At 41.3% G+C, this 15,434-nt stretch overlaps 1 protein-coding gene across 1 annotated transcript; it reads right to left on the minus strand.

Moving 5' to 3' along the window:
* Nucleotides 1–1,371: 1,371 nt before the first annotated feature.
* On the minus strand, nucleotides 1,372–13,690 carry CHDH (choline dehydrogenase). Its single transcript, XM_036391020.2, has 8 exons — nucleotides 13,611–13,690; nucleotides 10,168–10,965; nucleotides 9,613–9,764; nucleotides 6,724–6,853; nucleotides 5,841–5,975; nucleotides 4,567–4,709; nucleotides 3,664–3,766; nucleotides 1,372–3,081 (listed from the first exon to the last, which is right to left on the minus strand). The coding sequence occupies exons 2-8, from the start codon at nucleotides 10,910–10,912 to the stop codon at nucleotides 2,663–2,665; spliced, it is 1,827 nt and encodes a 608-aa protein (XP_036246913.1). The 5' UTR covers nucleotides 10,913–10,965; nucleotides 13,611–13,690; the 3' UTR covers nucleotides 1,372–2,662.
* Between the last annotated feature and the right edge of the window lie 1,744 nt (nucleotides 13,691–15,434).

Genomic DNA, 15,434 nt, shown 5'->3' on the forward strand with positions numbered 1-15,434 from the left:
TCCAGTAAGATGTAAAGGATGATTAATTGCAGCTGTGAGTCTGCCAGTGCTCCACAGGATATATCAGAATAACCTAGACCCATTCTAAGAACCCTTTGGCAGACTTGACTCTGCTGGAAGTCACAAAAATTTTTAACAGGAATTAAATAACAGCAGCCAGGTACAACACAGGACAAATTAATGGTAAATTGATGCTACTTAAGATTTCCCCAGGGCAACAAACCCTCCAGCACTGCATCACAGGAATCTCATGAGGGAGCCTCGGTGCTCGATAGCAGTGAAGCTGGAATTAGTAAAGCAGCTGCAGCTCACAGCAATGAAGATGTTCAAGTGTTTAGAAAGAGAGGAATCTGCAAGGTGTCTGTGGATGGTTAGAACTGCAAGAAAAGATGATGATGTTTCAGAAGAAATGCCTGATTATCTGATTTCTCAGTGCAGCAATGAGCATAAGACACATGAATACCTAACCTTGCCGTTTACTCCTTGTTTTAGAGCTTGGCATAACAGCAGAGAGGTCTGTGCATGTTCAGTGGTAAATTATGTAAGCCAGTGGCCAGTTAATCCTCTGAAGTTGCATAATAACAATTCCCATCTTGCATGCCTGGAGTGGAAACCCACATTGTAAATCTGCAAATGCAGGAACTTCAGTGTCTCACCTTGCCAAACTGCCTCCCTTCTCAACTGCACAGGACTGTGGTAAGTCTTACCAGTATATATAACTTCAAATATCCTTATTGTATTCCAAATGACACTAGAGCTCACTGAATACCCTTAAAGAAAAATCTCACAAGCATAAGTGCTGAAAAAGAATTATTTGCCATGAGGAGGTACACAATACCCAGTCCATGCTTTTCTCAAAGAGTTCACCAGAGGAATTGTCTCCTTAACTCAGCTAATCAATCACCTGTGATGTGAAATATTCTTGTTCTTCCCCTCATTTCAAAAGAATGCATCACATACATAGAAAGGGTTTACCTGTCTCCCTTTGGAGCAGAGTTCACTGCTGTTATCTTCCATCTTCAGTGGTTTTGTTCGTGTTTATGCAGATGCTCTAAGGAATTAAGTCCTTTCCTTCAGCAGAGCTTCCAGTCAGTGCCTTAGAGAGCAGCAGCAGGTACAAGTATCTGCCTTAAACATCTGCAGTTGTCCTTCCAGCCAACATCTGACTCAGCAAGGTTTTCTACAGTCTGTTAAAATTGTGTAAAATTCCAATTTTTGCTGAAAAGATGTTTATTCTCTTTGCCACAAGTCCTGAGCAATCTTAGGCTACAGAAAATTTGACTTTATGATTTGACATCTGCTTAGTGAGAAGTTACTTTGGAATAATTAATAAATACAAAATAATCAATGGAATAAATTTCCTTCAGTGAGTTCAGTTTCTTTAGGTTTTTTTTTTAATCAATACCTGAAAGTTAGTTTGACACCAAAAACAGCCATGAAAGCTCAAGTATCTTACCTTACACATCTGAAAATTAAAAAAGCATAGATTTAAATCCTAACTAGAATATAGCATTGGTTCACTGAATAAGATATTTGCTTCTAATTTAAAAAGACCTCATATCATCAATAACTGACCTTATACAGTTATTTTGAGTAACATTTCATTTTAAATATAGTTTGGTTGTAATTTTTCTAAATAAAATTTGAGTGATATCAAGGCACCATTCAGAATATTTACTGATAAATATCTTTTGCAAACAATCATCTGAGCAAAGACCAATCACTTTAAGGATGTTATACAAAGTGCAGATCTCTGACTGCTAGAGTGGTAAAACTACATCAGCTTAAATTGTGAGCAGAATTCTACTAAGTGCTTTATTAAAAAAAAATCGAAATCAAAACAAAGAGGAATATCATTTTCCCAGTAGATTTTTATAAATTTCAACTCCAGCTCTGCATTTTTAGAAAAATAAGTTCTGATAAATACACTGTATGTCTTCTCCCTGAATGCTCTACAGTTAGAGGCTGATGAGCTCAGTGAAATCTAAATTTGAGTGGGATTTGTAAACCGTGCATTCCCTTCATAAAGGAAATGTTTGTCATGTTTGACAAACTCTGAGCACATGCAGATTCCTCCCTTTCCTAAGAATTCTGATACAAACGAATTCAGCTCTTGAATTTGAAATTGCATAAGTGCTTACATTTGCTTGACAATTCTCTGCAGGATGTGGTGATTACTGACTAGCTGTTTTCCTGGGTAAAATCCTCATAGCAGTTAAAATTCTTCAAATAACATAATCATTTTCAGAACGGCCCACAGTAATCTCTTCCATTCCTCATGCAGTCACATGGCATTTCTGGCTGTTGGCATTTAGAAACAGCTTATTTTCAACAGAAAATTTTAATTTACCACAAAATGTCATATTTAACTAAATTTGTGATTTTTGGAGTGTTCTGCACAGGGCCAGGAGTTGGACTTAATGATCCTGATTGGTCCCATGAAACTCAGCATATTGTATGATTCTAAAAAAGGAACTTAGGCCAGCTGATTAAAAAAGACCAGTAGGTAGTCTAATACAAAAAAAATATTAACATTAATAGCTATTTTAATAGGATATGTTGTTTTGCATGATATTTATCATGCTGGCATATTCAGTATGAGATACCAACATGTGGATGAAAGCCTAAATAGCAAATGATATGAAAGGATGAGAATATTAATTTATCTCTGTGTTTCCAAGGTCTTGGGCTTATATACAGGAACATTCTTCTCCTGAAGTGACGGCAGGCCCTTAATTATATCTGCAGCTTTCTCTGCTATCATGATAGTTGGGGCATTCAAGTTTCCAGTCACAACACTGGGCATTATTGAAGCATCAACTACTCTCAAATTTTCAACACCAATCACTTTTGTTTGGGGATCCACTACAGCAGTGCTGTCTGAAGGCTGACCCATTTTACAGGTGCAGGAAGGATGATAAGCACTGTCAGCCTTCTGCCTTACGAAAGCATCTATGTCTTTGTCAGACTGAACGTGATTTCCTGGTTGAATTTCAGGCCCGCGAAATTTTTCAAAAGCTTTCTGAGCAAAGATCTCTCTGGTCAACTTGACACACTGGCGGAATTCCCAAATATCTCTTTCTGTAGAGAGAGAAAATGAGAAAATTGTAAGTACTCATTTAATTTAACAGTATACACAGAATGCAAAACAGAAAAAAGCAGCATTGTGAAAAAAAATGCTGGAAGGAAAGTCCCTCACTTGTTGCTGAAAGCCATGATAAAGAAGAATATTTTTTAAAGTCACAGATATTTACATTCACTGTGAACAAAACTGTTGCTTATATTGCACTAGCCCAAAATGGAAGATATGAACTATGAGGAATTGCACTTTATCTTGCTGTGCCCACTATCTAGGAAAAGGAAAATACTCTCAGCACAAAGGAGCAAAATACATTAATTCCTTCACAAGCAGAGAGGGTGATGAAACAAACAGCAAGACACAGCAGATTCTGAGAATTCTGACTTCATCCCCAACAGGAAATTCCTTCTAGCTTGCACAGTGCTTTGTAAAATCAGCTCTTTTCATACTAGTTAACTTTTATAAATGGAAATAAGTAATAATGTACCAACCAGCACTTCTGAACTGGTGTTGAGTAGGTACAAAAATCAGCTCCTGAAACAGGCAGGAAATAATCTGAGAGAGCAAGGAGAGGCTGCAATTACCTGTTGACAGGTAGTTGGGCTCAATGATGGGGTGGTCGTTTGGGTCTGAACTCTTGAGCTTCAGCCATCCCACACTTGTGCTCCTCATGGGTCCCACGTGGACCTGCAACACCCAACACAACCCATCAGGTCTACTTCCAGTACTTCCAAATTCAGCATTGCTTTTTGGTTTTGTGTTTTTTTTTTTTTTTGTTTTTTTTTTTTAATTTAGACAGACTTTACAAATTCAGCAAATATATAGTGGAAAATACCATTGAGCATTTTTCCATTTTATATAATTATTTTGCAAATATATAGTTCCATTACAGGGAGAAAATATGCCTGTCACATCAACTCACAGCTGTTCTTTTCATTTAAAATACAACCATTCCAATTTAGTAGCATCAGAGCTCTCTAATATAATCAGCAACTGGATCAAACTATTTTGTCTCTGAAGGAAGGAGATTAGTGAGGAAAAACATGTATATTCAGTGACAGTTCCCCAGAATTAATACTCAGAGTGTTGGATTAAGATGATAGTCTAAAAAGGGGCTTGGATTTTGCCAGTGAATAAATGAGTGTTTCTATACATTTTCACTTAAACCTTTGTCTCAACTGCAGAGGAACAGTTTTGTTCCATTGCAAAATTGTGTCCTAACCCACAGCACTAGGGCACTTCAGTAGAGTGAATACTTCATTCAATACTTGCCTTCTTTCCCAGAGATAAAAGCCAAGATAATTTTGGTGGCAATATCAAATAACAAGGCTGTGTTTTCTCCTCTGAAGGAGGTTAAGTAGTCTATTTCATATTATACTGAACAAAATATTTTCCAGTATATAGCCAAATTATCAACATTTATAATGAAGCATAAACCTCCTTGCTAATGGCTACAAAGTCTTACTGGAATATTCTCTTTGCCTCACCTGGTAAGCTTCCATAGTGGAAGCAACCCGACCGTGGTCAATCACCTGGGAAGGGAGAAAGTGGAACTGAATGTCGGGGTGAGGAACCCCGGGTTCACTCCGGATGAAACCCCCAGATTCCAGGTGGGCAGTGGCTCCCTCACCTAGGGAGTGTAAAGGAGGGAGAAGATGCCATTAAAATACCTCCAAAGAGCAACAAGTTTACTTGTTTTTAACCTGTAGATGCACTACCATGAATAATTGATTTGTACAGCGTTAATTGCAAGGAATGCAAATCCATTATGAGCAGCTTGTAGTTTAGGCACTGTGCACCACTTTCATCTGCCTTTTAATTCCTGGATAAATGTAAATATGCATAACTTTGGAAATCCCACTGATCTGAGAATGGGATGTTACAGTTATCTCAGTGGCAGGCCAAGGCTCTACCTCCAGAAGCAGATTTGGGTCCTAACAGGTGTGGAGGGACCTGGCTGCACATCCTGATGCTCCTGCACTGCTCATTCTGTGATGTGCACTCCAGTTATCCCATCAGTCACATGGAACAGGCAGAGCCATCTGCAGTGCCTGCCCTGAAGGGAAAGATGAAAGCCCTGCAAGGTGCCTTATATTATTTTCACTTCTGTTTAAAACTGTAGGTTGGCCCTCAATATTTACTTGCATGGTAAAAAGCCTCATATACCCAGAATAAGTTGCCAAATAATAAAAAAATTCAGCAAGTGATGTAGAGATTAACTTTGACCAAGCTATTTAACTGCCATCAAGGATTATATTTACTGATTCTTTGTAAGGTACAACTTATGACTGAGGTACTGTAAAATTCATGTGTCATTATAAGGAAAACCAATTCACATTTACTTACAGGGCAAAAGGATTCTGATCAGAGCAACAAACTAATTCTTTTGAGACAGTTATACAGAAGTCAGTTCAATAACATACTTTTATTGACATCACACTGATTTAAAATAGAATATTTTCTCCATCTTTTTTTCAATAGCTTTTCTTAGTAGCACTGATTTTTAAATGTAGAATTTTTATTTGCATTAGATATAGAAATGTTAATAATAATCTCCTTCATTACCTAAGATATAAAAGCTTTGAAATATTCTGCTACAGAAGAAAAGAAGTAGTTCAAATCCATTTGCAAATTCCAGTTATTTCTCAGAGCATGCAAAAGATTATATATCAAGGCTCCCAGCCTATAAAACTCACAGATAAAAGGCTGTCATAATTCTAAATCAGTCAGTGGTAGAATGATTGCAGACTTTGCTTCATACCTGTAAATTTCCAAAGCCATTCGAGACCAATCCTCACCATGTTCAGTGGCTTTTGGGCACTATATAGAGTAATAGGTTTGGTGCACTTTTGCTGGACATACACTTCTAAATGATCTTGCAGGTTCTGGCCTACTCCTGCAGGGGGTAGAAAGAAGGGAAGGAGGGAGAAGAAAGTGAGAGGAAAGAAAATGTTATTTCACACAGAAAGATTACCCACCATGTTTCAAGGAGAGAACATCTTAAGTGGGAACTAAACCAAGCTCTTACAAGGGCAGTGGTGACACAGACCAAGGCCACGAGTCACATCAGCCTTTTGCTCGTGTCAGAATAAGGTTTTACATAAACAGAACTAGAATGAAAATAGTTACATATATAACTAGAATAACAATACTAGTTACATACATAACTGGACTGAAAATAGAAATTTAAATGGCAGATATATCAGTTGTTCTAAAATTGCCACTGGTTCTAAACACTGTGCTAACTTCCTTAGCTTTAAGGAAAAGTTCATGTTATTTCTTCTATATTTGAATATTTATGACAGTGGGAGTTTACACAATGTGTAGTGGATCAAAACTAATTCAAAACTCTTAATGACAAGTGTGCTGCTTAACTATAGAAATTTGCCTTCAGAAAGGCATTTTTCATTGTCAGATATGGTGAAGAAAGAGTAGGAGTTTGTTGCTTAGTTCTAAAATCACTGCATGTTTCCACTGATTTGTATAAAATCAATACATCTTCCACTGATTTGTAACAAACATGTTTTCAACATGTGTTTCAGTCTACACAACTTGACATAAAGAAAATTTTATTTCACTATTAATTTAATTTAATTGTCATTCTGTTGCATCCATAGGAAGACAAAAGAAAGAAAAAAAATTACCAGGAAGATGGCAAACAACAGGGATCCCCAGTTTTTTTAGATCATCTGCATTTCCAACTCCAGACAACATAAGCAGCTGGGGAGAATTTATGGCACCTCCACTTAAAATAACTTCCTTATTGGCAAAAACCTAAAAGGAAATGAGCACAAAAGCCCTAACATTATAAAGCCTGAGCTGAATGCAAGCAACATCAGGGGCTGCTGTTTGAATATGCTGTTCTGATCCAGATTAGACACCCTTCCCTCACATTTTCCTCATTTCAATGTACTCCTGTCTTGCCAGAATTTTCCACAGAGAGAAGTAATCAAGCTTTTGCTTTGATCATTGCTGTATTTATTCCCATCTTTACAATCCATTCAAACTGTATGGCACAGAAACATTCAGCTCCTGTCCTTGCCAGGGAATAGTACCTGTGGCACTCAGATCAGGCAGCTAAGCTTCTCTGCCATTTTCAGTAACCCTTTATAAATTAAAACTGGAACTCCTAAGGAAGATTTGGAATTCACAGACATGGTAGCTCAAAAATTCTTAAGAGCTTTTTTTTTTTAAATTCAACCAAGGCTAAGCTTTGATTTCTTAGCTCATGGTAGTCCTCCCCCCCACCATTCACTAAAGCACTACTGTTAAAATAGTAGCAGGCATAGATTGAATTTTGTTTTGCTAACAGTTTTTTTATCAAATGGTTTGGTCTGAGCCCTGAGCTGGTCATGACACAGGCTGCTAAATTATTCCTCTACCTTTGACTTGGAGTTTTAACAGATTAATGCATATTAACTTTGAACCTTGTCCTTTTTGAGTGACACCTCAGCTATACAGAAAGATGGCAAAATGTTGCTACAGTAACATCCAAGTGTAATAATAATAAAAAGCATTTTGACACTATTCATCCAATATGGCCAACAGATGGCCAGTCCTGTTACCTTGTATTTGTTACTGCTTTGCTCTGGGCAATGATTAGCATGTTAAGACTAATAAACACTGTATCAGAGCCTGTTGAATCAATACTTAGAGCTGTATTTTGCATGTTATACAAACTTATTTTACTTATTTACATTTTCTATGGTACACACAGAACTGGTACCAGAGCAGCATTCAAATGGTGCTTGCTCAGTCTAAACCCCCTGCAAAGTCAGCACTGTAGTTACTGCTGGCCCACACACAGTTTTTCATAATGTCTCAGCTAACATGCTAAGAGGAAAAAGTGACTGATACACTTTTGTTTGAGTTAGTCTATAATACATTAAAACATTTTCATCCTTTATATGAAATACGAATTAGAAATATACTTTTCTGCTTGATTCTGAACTTAAAAACTCCAGGAATGTTCAGTCTACCTTTCCTACTTTTACTGGAGTCCTGGGAGATCTCTAGGACTTCAGTGTTAGACAAATAACAAGTCATTGGCTGGTGAATACATTCTGAATAACTTTTGAATCAGGTTTGATGATCTTTTCATTTTGCTGATGACTGATGTAAAAGAGATTATATCTAAAATAGACTGTAAAAAGAAAAACATTTTAATGTAGTCAATTGCTTCATCTTGACGGTCATAATGCAATAAAATTATTAGTTCTTCCATCCTGACAGGTATAAAATATTCCAGAAAGTAAAAGCAGATACTAATCCTGCAGTTTTGATGCTGGGGGAGGGAGGGGAGGGGGAAAGAAGGAAGGGAAATACTATGAAGATGTATTTTTTACAATACATGATATAAACATATATTATTCACTATGTAGAAGTCATGCATATATTAGTATGTATGAAAATTCATAGCAATTGAAGAATTTTGCAATTAAATGGTCCAGTACTCAGAAAGTCTTTGATCGTGTGTAATTGGGTTTTCAAGACTTTCTTCAACAAAATTGAACTTGATAATGGCACAAGAACAGCAATTAGAAGTACTGTTTTTGCAGAAATTTAATAGCTTATGAAATCAGTTAATGGTTCTGCAACTTTTGTTTCATATTGGTAAAATGATTATCATTTCCAATCCACTTAGAAAGCAACAGATTTGATCTGTGCTTTAGAAAATCAAAGAACAGATTATTTATACTGCATTTTAACTTCTGGCAGGTGCTCAGTCACAGAACTTGGCTGCTGAGTTTTATAAGGGTTATTGAACTCAAACCACCTAGATCTGTACTCAGCTCCCTCTAGATATTATTATTACATTTTGTAATTGTTTTATAGTCCTTTCTGACCAAATATCTTAGTTATTAGCATACAAACCCCTTTTAGGCAATATCCTGGTTACAGACTAATCCATAATCAGCTGTTAAGGGAAGTGAGAATGGTGTGGGTCTTACAAAGTTCAATGGATTGAAAGAGGCATAAAATGAGCCCATTATCCAGAATTTTGTAATAACAATTCAAGCTTCCTTCCACACAATCACATTTTCAGTGGGAGTTGGACTGAAACTGAGACATATTCATTCCACAGCCAACCATAAGGCAAGATTTGTCATCTATCCCTTGAGCAATTCAGATTTCAGCATCTGGCTTTTACAGATTTTCCTCTGCCAGAATTGTTTTTCAGAAACATCCCCATTGCAGCACTCTGGTCAATGTGCTGGGACAGGGCATGGTTGCACCATAGGCTCCAGTCTTACACAACACTCTGTGGAACATCAAGTTATGGCCTGTCCCCTCAGCACTGGCAGATGGAAATGTGATGATGAAGTTAATCTCTAAATCAATACAACTGGAATATATAATGTACTGCAAAATAACTGGCAAGGAATCATATAGTGTAAGAAACAACATAACCTCTAGAAAAAAGAGAACATTTTGCTCAGTAAAGTGCCATTTTTAATAGACTTTTTAAAAAAAAATATATATAATTTAGCTTTGATTCATACCTCTCATACTTAAAATTGAAAATCTCTTACCTTTTTCCTTTGCCCATTTTTCACATACTCAATACCAATGCATTTTGTTCCTTGGAACAAGATTTTTGTTACAAGTGTCTTCTCTGCAACTGAGAAATTTGGGCGTGATATGGCTGGGCGAAGATAAGCACTAGCTGTGCTCCATCTTTGACCTACAATGTATATTTACATTAAACATCAAAACAGTCATGCTCAGTACGCTTCAGATTTTGGCCAATAACCACCAGGATGCCTACAGAGGGAAAGTCTTCATAGAGTTTATAGAGTTCAAAGCAAATGTGATTTGATATAATAATTAAAGATATTATTTTAACACAACAAATTTCACAATGACATAATTAACTGTGAATCAGGACTTTTCTACCAATGCAACTTGCAATGAAGTGCACAGTAGATTGATAGCAAGCAAGAGATGAATAGGGTGTAAATACAGAGTGCCATAGCTGGGCAGTAACCTAAAGATTCAAATGGCATTCAGTGTAGATTATCTGCCCATATTTCAACATTATTTCTGGGTCAGAAATAGACATTACTCGAGGACCCTTTCTGGTTTACCTTTGTGTATAGTCATGTCCATCCAGCCAAAGCCTTCCTGCTGGTACCCGTTCATGTCGTCTGTGAAGGGATACCCGGCTTGCTGGGCAGCCTCCAGGAAAGCCTGATGGAGAGGATGGTTTGTTTTCCCTCTTGACACGTGCAGGGGGCCATTCCCTCCTCTGTACTGATCCGGCCCCAGTTCGTGTGTCTGTGCCTTCTTGAAATAGGGCAGGCAGTGCTCATAGTCCCAGCCCGGAGCCCCCTCCCTGCTCCAGCGGTTGTAATCCTCGGCGTGCCCGCGGATGTAGACCATGGCATTGAGGGACGAGGAGCCGCCCCACACCCTGCCCCGGGGCCAGTACATCACCCGGCTGTCCATGTGCCTCTGCGGGGTGGTGTGGTAGTACCAGTTGTACTTCTCATCACACAGGTTGTACGTTAAGGCAGCAGGCATGTGGATCTTCCACATCAGCCTTGTACTGCCCAGCAGGGTGTCCTTGGGGCCGGCTTCCAGCAGCAGCACGGTGCTGTGCGGGTCCTCTGTCAGCCTGTTGGCCAGCACACAGCCTGCTGAGCCAGCCCCCACGATGATGTAATTATAAGAGTCTGTCTTTTCAGAGCTCAGCTGGGATGATGCACGTGAAATTTTGAATTGTTCGTTGATGCCGAATGTGTTCTTTAACGTGTGTGCTTTAAACAGGCTTCCTGCTACTTTGCACATCACAGAACTGTGACATTTAAATCCTTTCATTAAATATGACATCTTTACTGATAGTCACTCTTGCTGAATTTCTGACAAAAATCCAGTGGTCTACCCTAGGAAAAAAACCCAAAGATACTAATTAAAATGTAAGCATTACTACCTCTAAAATGTCAGTCATTTTCAGGTGACAATGCTATGCTTTACCCATTTGCACTACCCAAAAAGTTAACAACAATGGCAATAAACAGGTAAACATTATTATTATTATTATTATTATTATTATTATTATTATTATTATTATTATTAATTAATTTAATATTGTTATTTAGTCTTATTATTCTTTTAGTCAGTCTATGCAGCAGTCAAATGTACTATCCGAAATTATATGTAGTCTGATTTTGATTTGCTTCTGGTTCCTAAGACAGATGAATATTTTCAAGTATTTGCCAAACCCAGAAGAGGCAGAAACTTTTGCATTCCTTGTAGTCTCTCTCTGTCCACCTCTAAGAGGCAAGAATTTAAGAACAACAACAATTTCAAAAACTCCCCTGTGAGTCTGTGACAGTGATATCACACACACAAGGCAATTCACAATGGAAATGATGAGTATGCTCACTGCACATTCTGCCAGAGAGTGTCTCCACAAAACAAATGTGTAAAAAACTCATTTCCAGCTATCCTTAATGTGATAACTGCTGAATTTGCATGTGTCTCCTAACACAGGGAAAGGCAAAATCTGTTCATCTGTGCCTTTCTGCCTTGCTACCAAACCTAGATCCTGCAAGAGTACTCTAAATACAGTTACAATCTAATACCACCAGCTCCTTAGGCTGAGTAAGAATGGCAAATTTTTTACTTTCAGTGAAGCCTGTGAGCCCTGGAAGTACCACAGGTTTAGCTCTGTGCTGCACTGGTTTGGGCACAGGGACTCAATGCCAGATTTTTTTGTGTGTTGCAGGTACTGGCCAGCCTGAAGGATTTCTCCTGCTCCCTCCCCCTGAAACCATTTCATTTGGTCTAAACAATTAGTAAAGTGGGGTGTTCTTTAACTGTAAATAATATTTCTCCCTGGCCCATGACTTCAGTCTAAGCTGTTGTTCTGCATTCTAGAGACAGCAGCTTATCCAGAGTCCACTACACTTATCTCTTCCAGCACTGCCCAGCTGAGAGAGATAAGCAAGAATTCTCCTGAAATACATTGAATCCTCTGTAACAAAATTAGGAGTAAATTGCTGCTAAATGTTAAAAATTTCCGTGCACAATTTCAATTTTATACACATTCATTTGCAAAAGTATGTTCCTTTACTCTTGGGAAACAGATTAGAAGAAGCATAACTCTCTGAAGGAAGAAAACTTGTAATAAACTTGTTTGTAAACTTGTAATAAACTTTCCTTAGGAAAACTTGTAATAAACTTGTTTGGCGCTGTACAAACCCCAAAACTTGTGAATGAACAACCAACCATGGATAACAATTCATTCTGTAAAGAAAAAAAAAAAACAAAGATGCTGGGGATATGTCTGAGCCTAAAGTTCACACAGCTGATTCTCCTCACATGGAAAACTTGAAATTGTTCCCAGCTGGAGATGGGGATGTGTCAGTTTTTTTTTGCAGGTGAAGTCTATTAAAGGATTCTTTCTTGAAGAAAAAGGTTTACCAGCTTCTTGTGATGCAGCAGCAGAGGTGCAAAGGTAGGGAGGTTTTTACTTGTTTTGGTTGAGAGAAAGAGGGTTATGGTTTTGCAATATCTGTGTTTAACCTGCAGAACTGGTGGGCCACAGGACTTTATTGATCCAGGAGCACCACTTTGGTGGGGGGGGTTGACAGAATACGGGCCTGGGACCTGATAATCTGGAAAAGACACTCTGTCCCAGTAGGGAAGTACAGTTTTGTGGCCGACTCTTCTAAATGTTGCAGTAGTTTTCTTTGCATTTTGTTGACGTTTTACTTCAAATGGAACAGGACTGGCAGAACAACACCTGAGAGAATTTTTGTCTTGCAAAGAGAGCTGGGAGTGAAGTCAGTCAGCAGTGTCCTGGCCATAACAGTGAAGTGACTTTGGCAGTCAGTGTGTAGATGATTCACAAACCTTGGTGCCTTTGAGTTCTGAACTGCAGAGGTCAAAAATTAAGTCAGTCTGATTTAATATAATTCTAGCACACATGTTTTGATTGAATAGATTAAAACACTAGTTTTAATGGAATAAATACTAGTTCTAATGCACAATTCTTTTTGCCACATTGATTCACATCCACTCTCTTCTTTCAGTGGTCCCTCTGCATGAGCACTATCCTACCCCATTTCTTCTAAACTGATCCTGAAACAAAAGGAGAGTGAAACAAAAAAGGAGAGTGCCTGAAACACTTACTCCCTGTTCTGTTGACAGAGGAGGAACAAGAATATTCTCTCTGGCAGATGGAAATCATGGCCCTCTCCCAGAGATGTTCACAGCACAGCCAACACATAATGTAGCAGAGCAATGGGGCTTTGTCAAGATGTTAACCCTTTATGTTGCCACCGAATGCTGTCAGGCCTGACTGTGCAGGGCAGGAGGAAGAGCTCTTCGGGCTAAAGCAGATCTTGCTTTTTCTTTGTTTGTTTTTCCCTGCTCCAGAGAGTGTAACAGGTTTAAATGTATCTGCTGCAGAATGTTTTGGACTAACTTTCCCTTCATTCCTGCTACGGAGAAAGTTCATTCACTTTCAAAAACATCGTGGTGAGTTTCATTTCCAGGGCTGAAAGTGTTCAAGCCGACTTACCTCGCCGCTTCCTCCTCTGCACAAGCGTGTCTGTGAGCTCCGGGCTGCCCGCGACCCCGCTCTGGGGGCTCCCGGACCGGGACCGCGGCCGCTCCCGCCCGGCCGCCCGAGCAGGAGGGAGATGGCTCTGTCCCGGTGCTGTCTGCAGGACGGGGCACCCACAGGCCGCGTCTGTCCCAGCCCAGGCCGGGGAGGCCGCTGGTGTGCGGGGGCTGCCGCCGACCCTCGGAGCCGCGGCCCAGCCCGGCGGGCGGAGCCCGGGGTGGTCCCAGGAGCGCGGGGGCCCCGGCGGGAGAGTCCGCGGGGAGGCAGGGCAGGAGCACGGCTGGGACTTCCCCGCCGGAATGCACCCTTTGGCCGCTGTGCGGGCTGTGCAAGAGCGGAAAGCGCCCAGAGGGGCAGCGGGCGAAGTCCTCGGCCTCGCCCATCCCGCCGGAGTCTCCGGGCGGCTGCGCTGCTTGACCGGGACAGGGCTGGCAGCTCCGCCAGTGCCACCGGGACAGGGCTGCCAGATTCCCCCGGGACAGGGCTGGCAGCTCCGCCAGTGCCACCGGGACAGGGCTGCCAGATTCCCCCGGGACAGGGCTGGCAGCTCCGCCAGTGCCACCGGGACAGGGCCGCCAGGTTCCCCTGGACGGGGCTGGCAGCTCCGCCAGGTTCCCCCGGAACAGGGCTGCCAGATTCCCCCGGGACAGGGCTGACAGCTCCGCCAGTGCCACCGGGACAGGGCCGCCAGGTTCCCCGGGACAGGGCTGGCAGCTCCGCCAGTGCCACCGGGACAGGGCTGGCAGGTTCCCCGGGACAGGGCTGGCAGCTCCGCCAGTGCCACCGGGACAGGGCTGCCAGGTTCCCCTGGACGGGGCTGCCAGCTCCGCCAGTGCCACCGGGACAGGGCTGGCAGCTCCCCCGCGGAACTCCGGGGCGCGGGACAGACCCAGCCCCGCGCTGAGGCGACCCCACCCCGCTCCTTCCCGGAGCGCTGCAAGTTTTTCACCCCGCTCTTAGCGGGGCAGGAAGAAACGTTTTCCCCACCCTCGGCTGCAAAAACGCTTTCAGTGGGAGCACTGGGAACTGTAAGGCGGCTGGGGATGACACCCCAGGTGTCCCCGCTCTGTGCCCGTGCCTCGCTCCGTCCCGGCGCTGACGGGAGATATCTCTGTATGGATGAGCGCTGGGCGCAGTGCCCGAAGCTGAAAGCCGAGTTGGAACTTGCAGCTCGGGGCTTTAATTGTGATCCTTACCTGTGTAATACCTTTAATTAATTGCGATCCTTACCTGTGCAATGCCTTTGATTGTGATCCTTACCCGTGCAATGCGTGTTCCCAGGAGAAAGCCTCGGTTAAAGTGAGAGCAGCAAACGCGCTGTCCCGCCGGGCCTGCCCGTGCTGACTGATTGTTACCTCAGCAGTGACGATGCTCGGGTTTGGTTGTATCACTGAAAAGTGTGCGTTCAATCATAATTCTGAACAGTTTCCCGCTGGGTAGGCAGAAGAACTAATAATTCCACAACAGAACTCAGATAAGTTACTTCTCTATTGGCTTTTTCCTCTGAATATCTCCAGTATATGCTAATGTAGTGCATGCTCGTTGTAGACTGAACTGCATTAAAACGTGCTGGTGGTAATGAGAGTATCTCAAAATTCCCCGAGAAATTGCCAGGGATTGGTATTGTGGGAAGAGGCAGTGCCACTCTGGGAGGGTTATCTTGGGAGCCTTGTTTACCCTTTCAGAATACTCATGGCAGAACAAAGCTGATATAATGAAGACAAACCAAGATTATTGTGACATCTTGTACTTTTTCCTGACATCACCTAAGGACAATGG

Source organism: Molothrus ater, chromosome 11 (genome assembly GCF_012460135.2).
Source record: "Molothrus ater isolate BHLD 08-10-18 breed brown headed cowbird chromosome 11, BPBGC_Mater_1.1, whole genome shotgun sequence".
NCBI lineage: Eukaryota > Metazoa > Chordata > Aves > Passeriformes > Icteridae > Molothrus > Molothrus ater.

Excerpts from the sequence above, each read along its gene's own strand:
- CHDH (XM_036391020.2), bottom strand. The coding sequence starts at position 10,912 with ATGTCATATTTAATGAAAGGATTTAAATGTCACAGTTCTGTGATGTGC. Across the intron at positions 5,976-6,723 it reads TGTTGTTTGCCATCTTCCTG|GAGTAGGCCAGAACCTGCAA; the intron begins GTAATTTTTTTT and ends TACCCCCTGCAG. Across the intron at positions 4,710-5,840 it reads ATGGCTTTGGAAATTTACAG|GTGAGGGAGCCACTGCCCAC; the intron begins GTATGAAGCAAA and ends TACACTCCCTAG.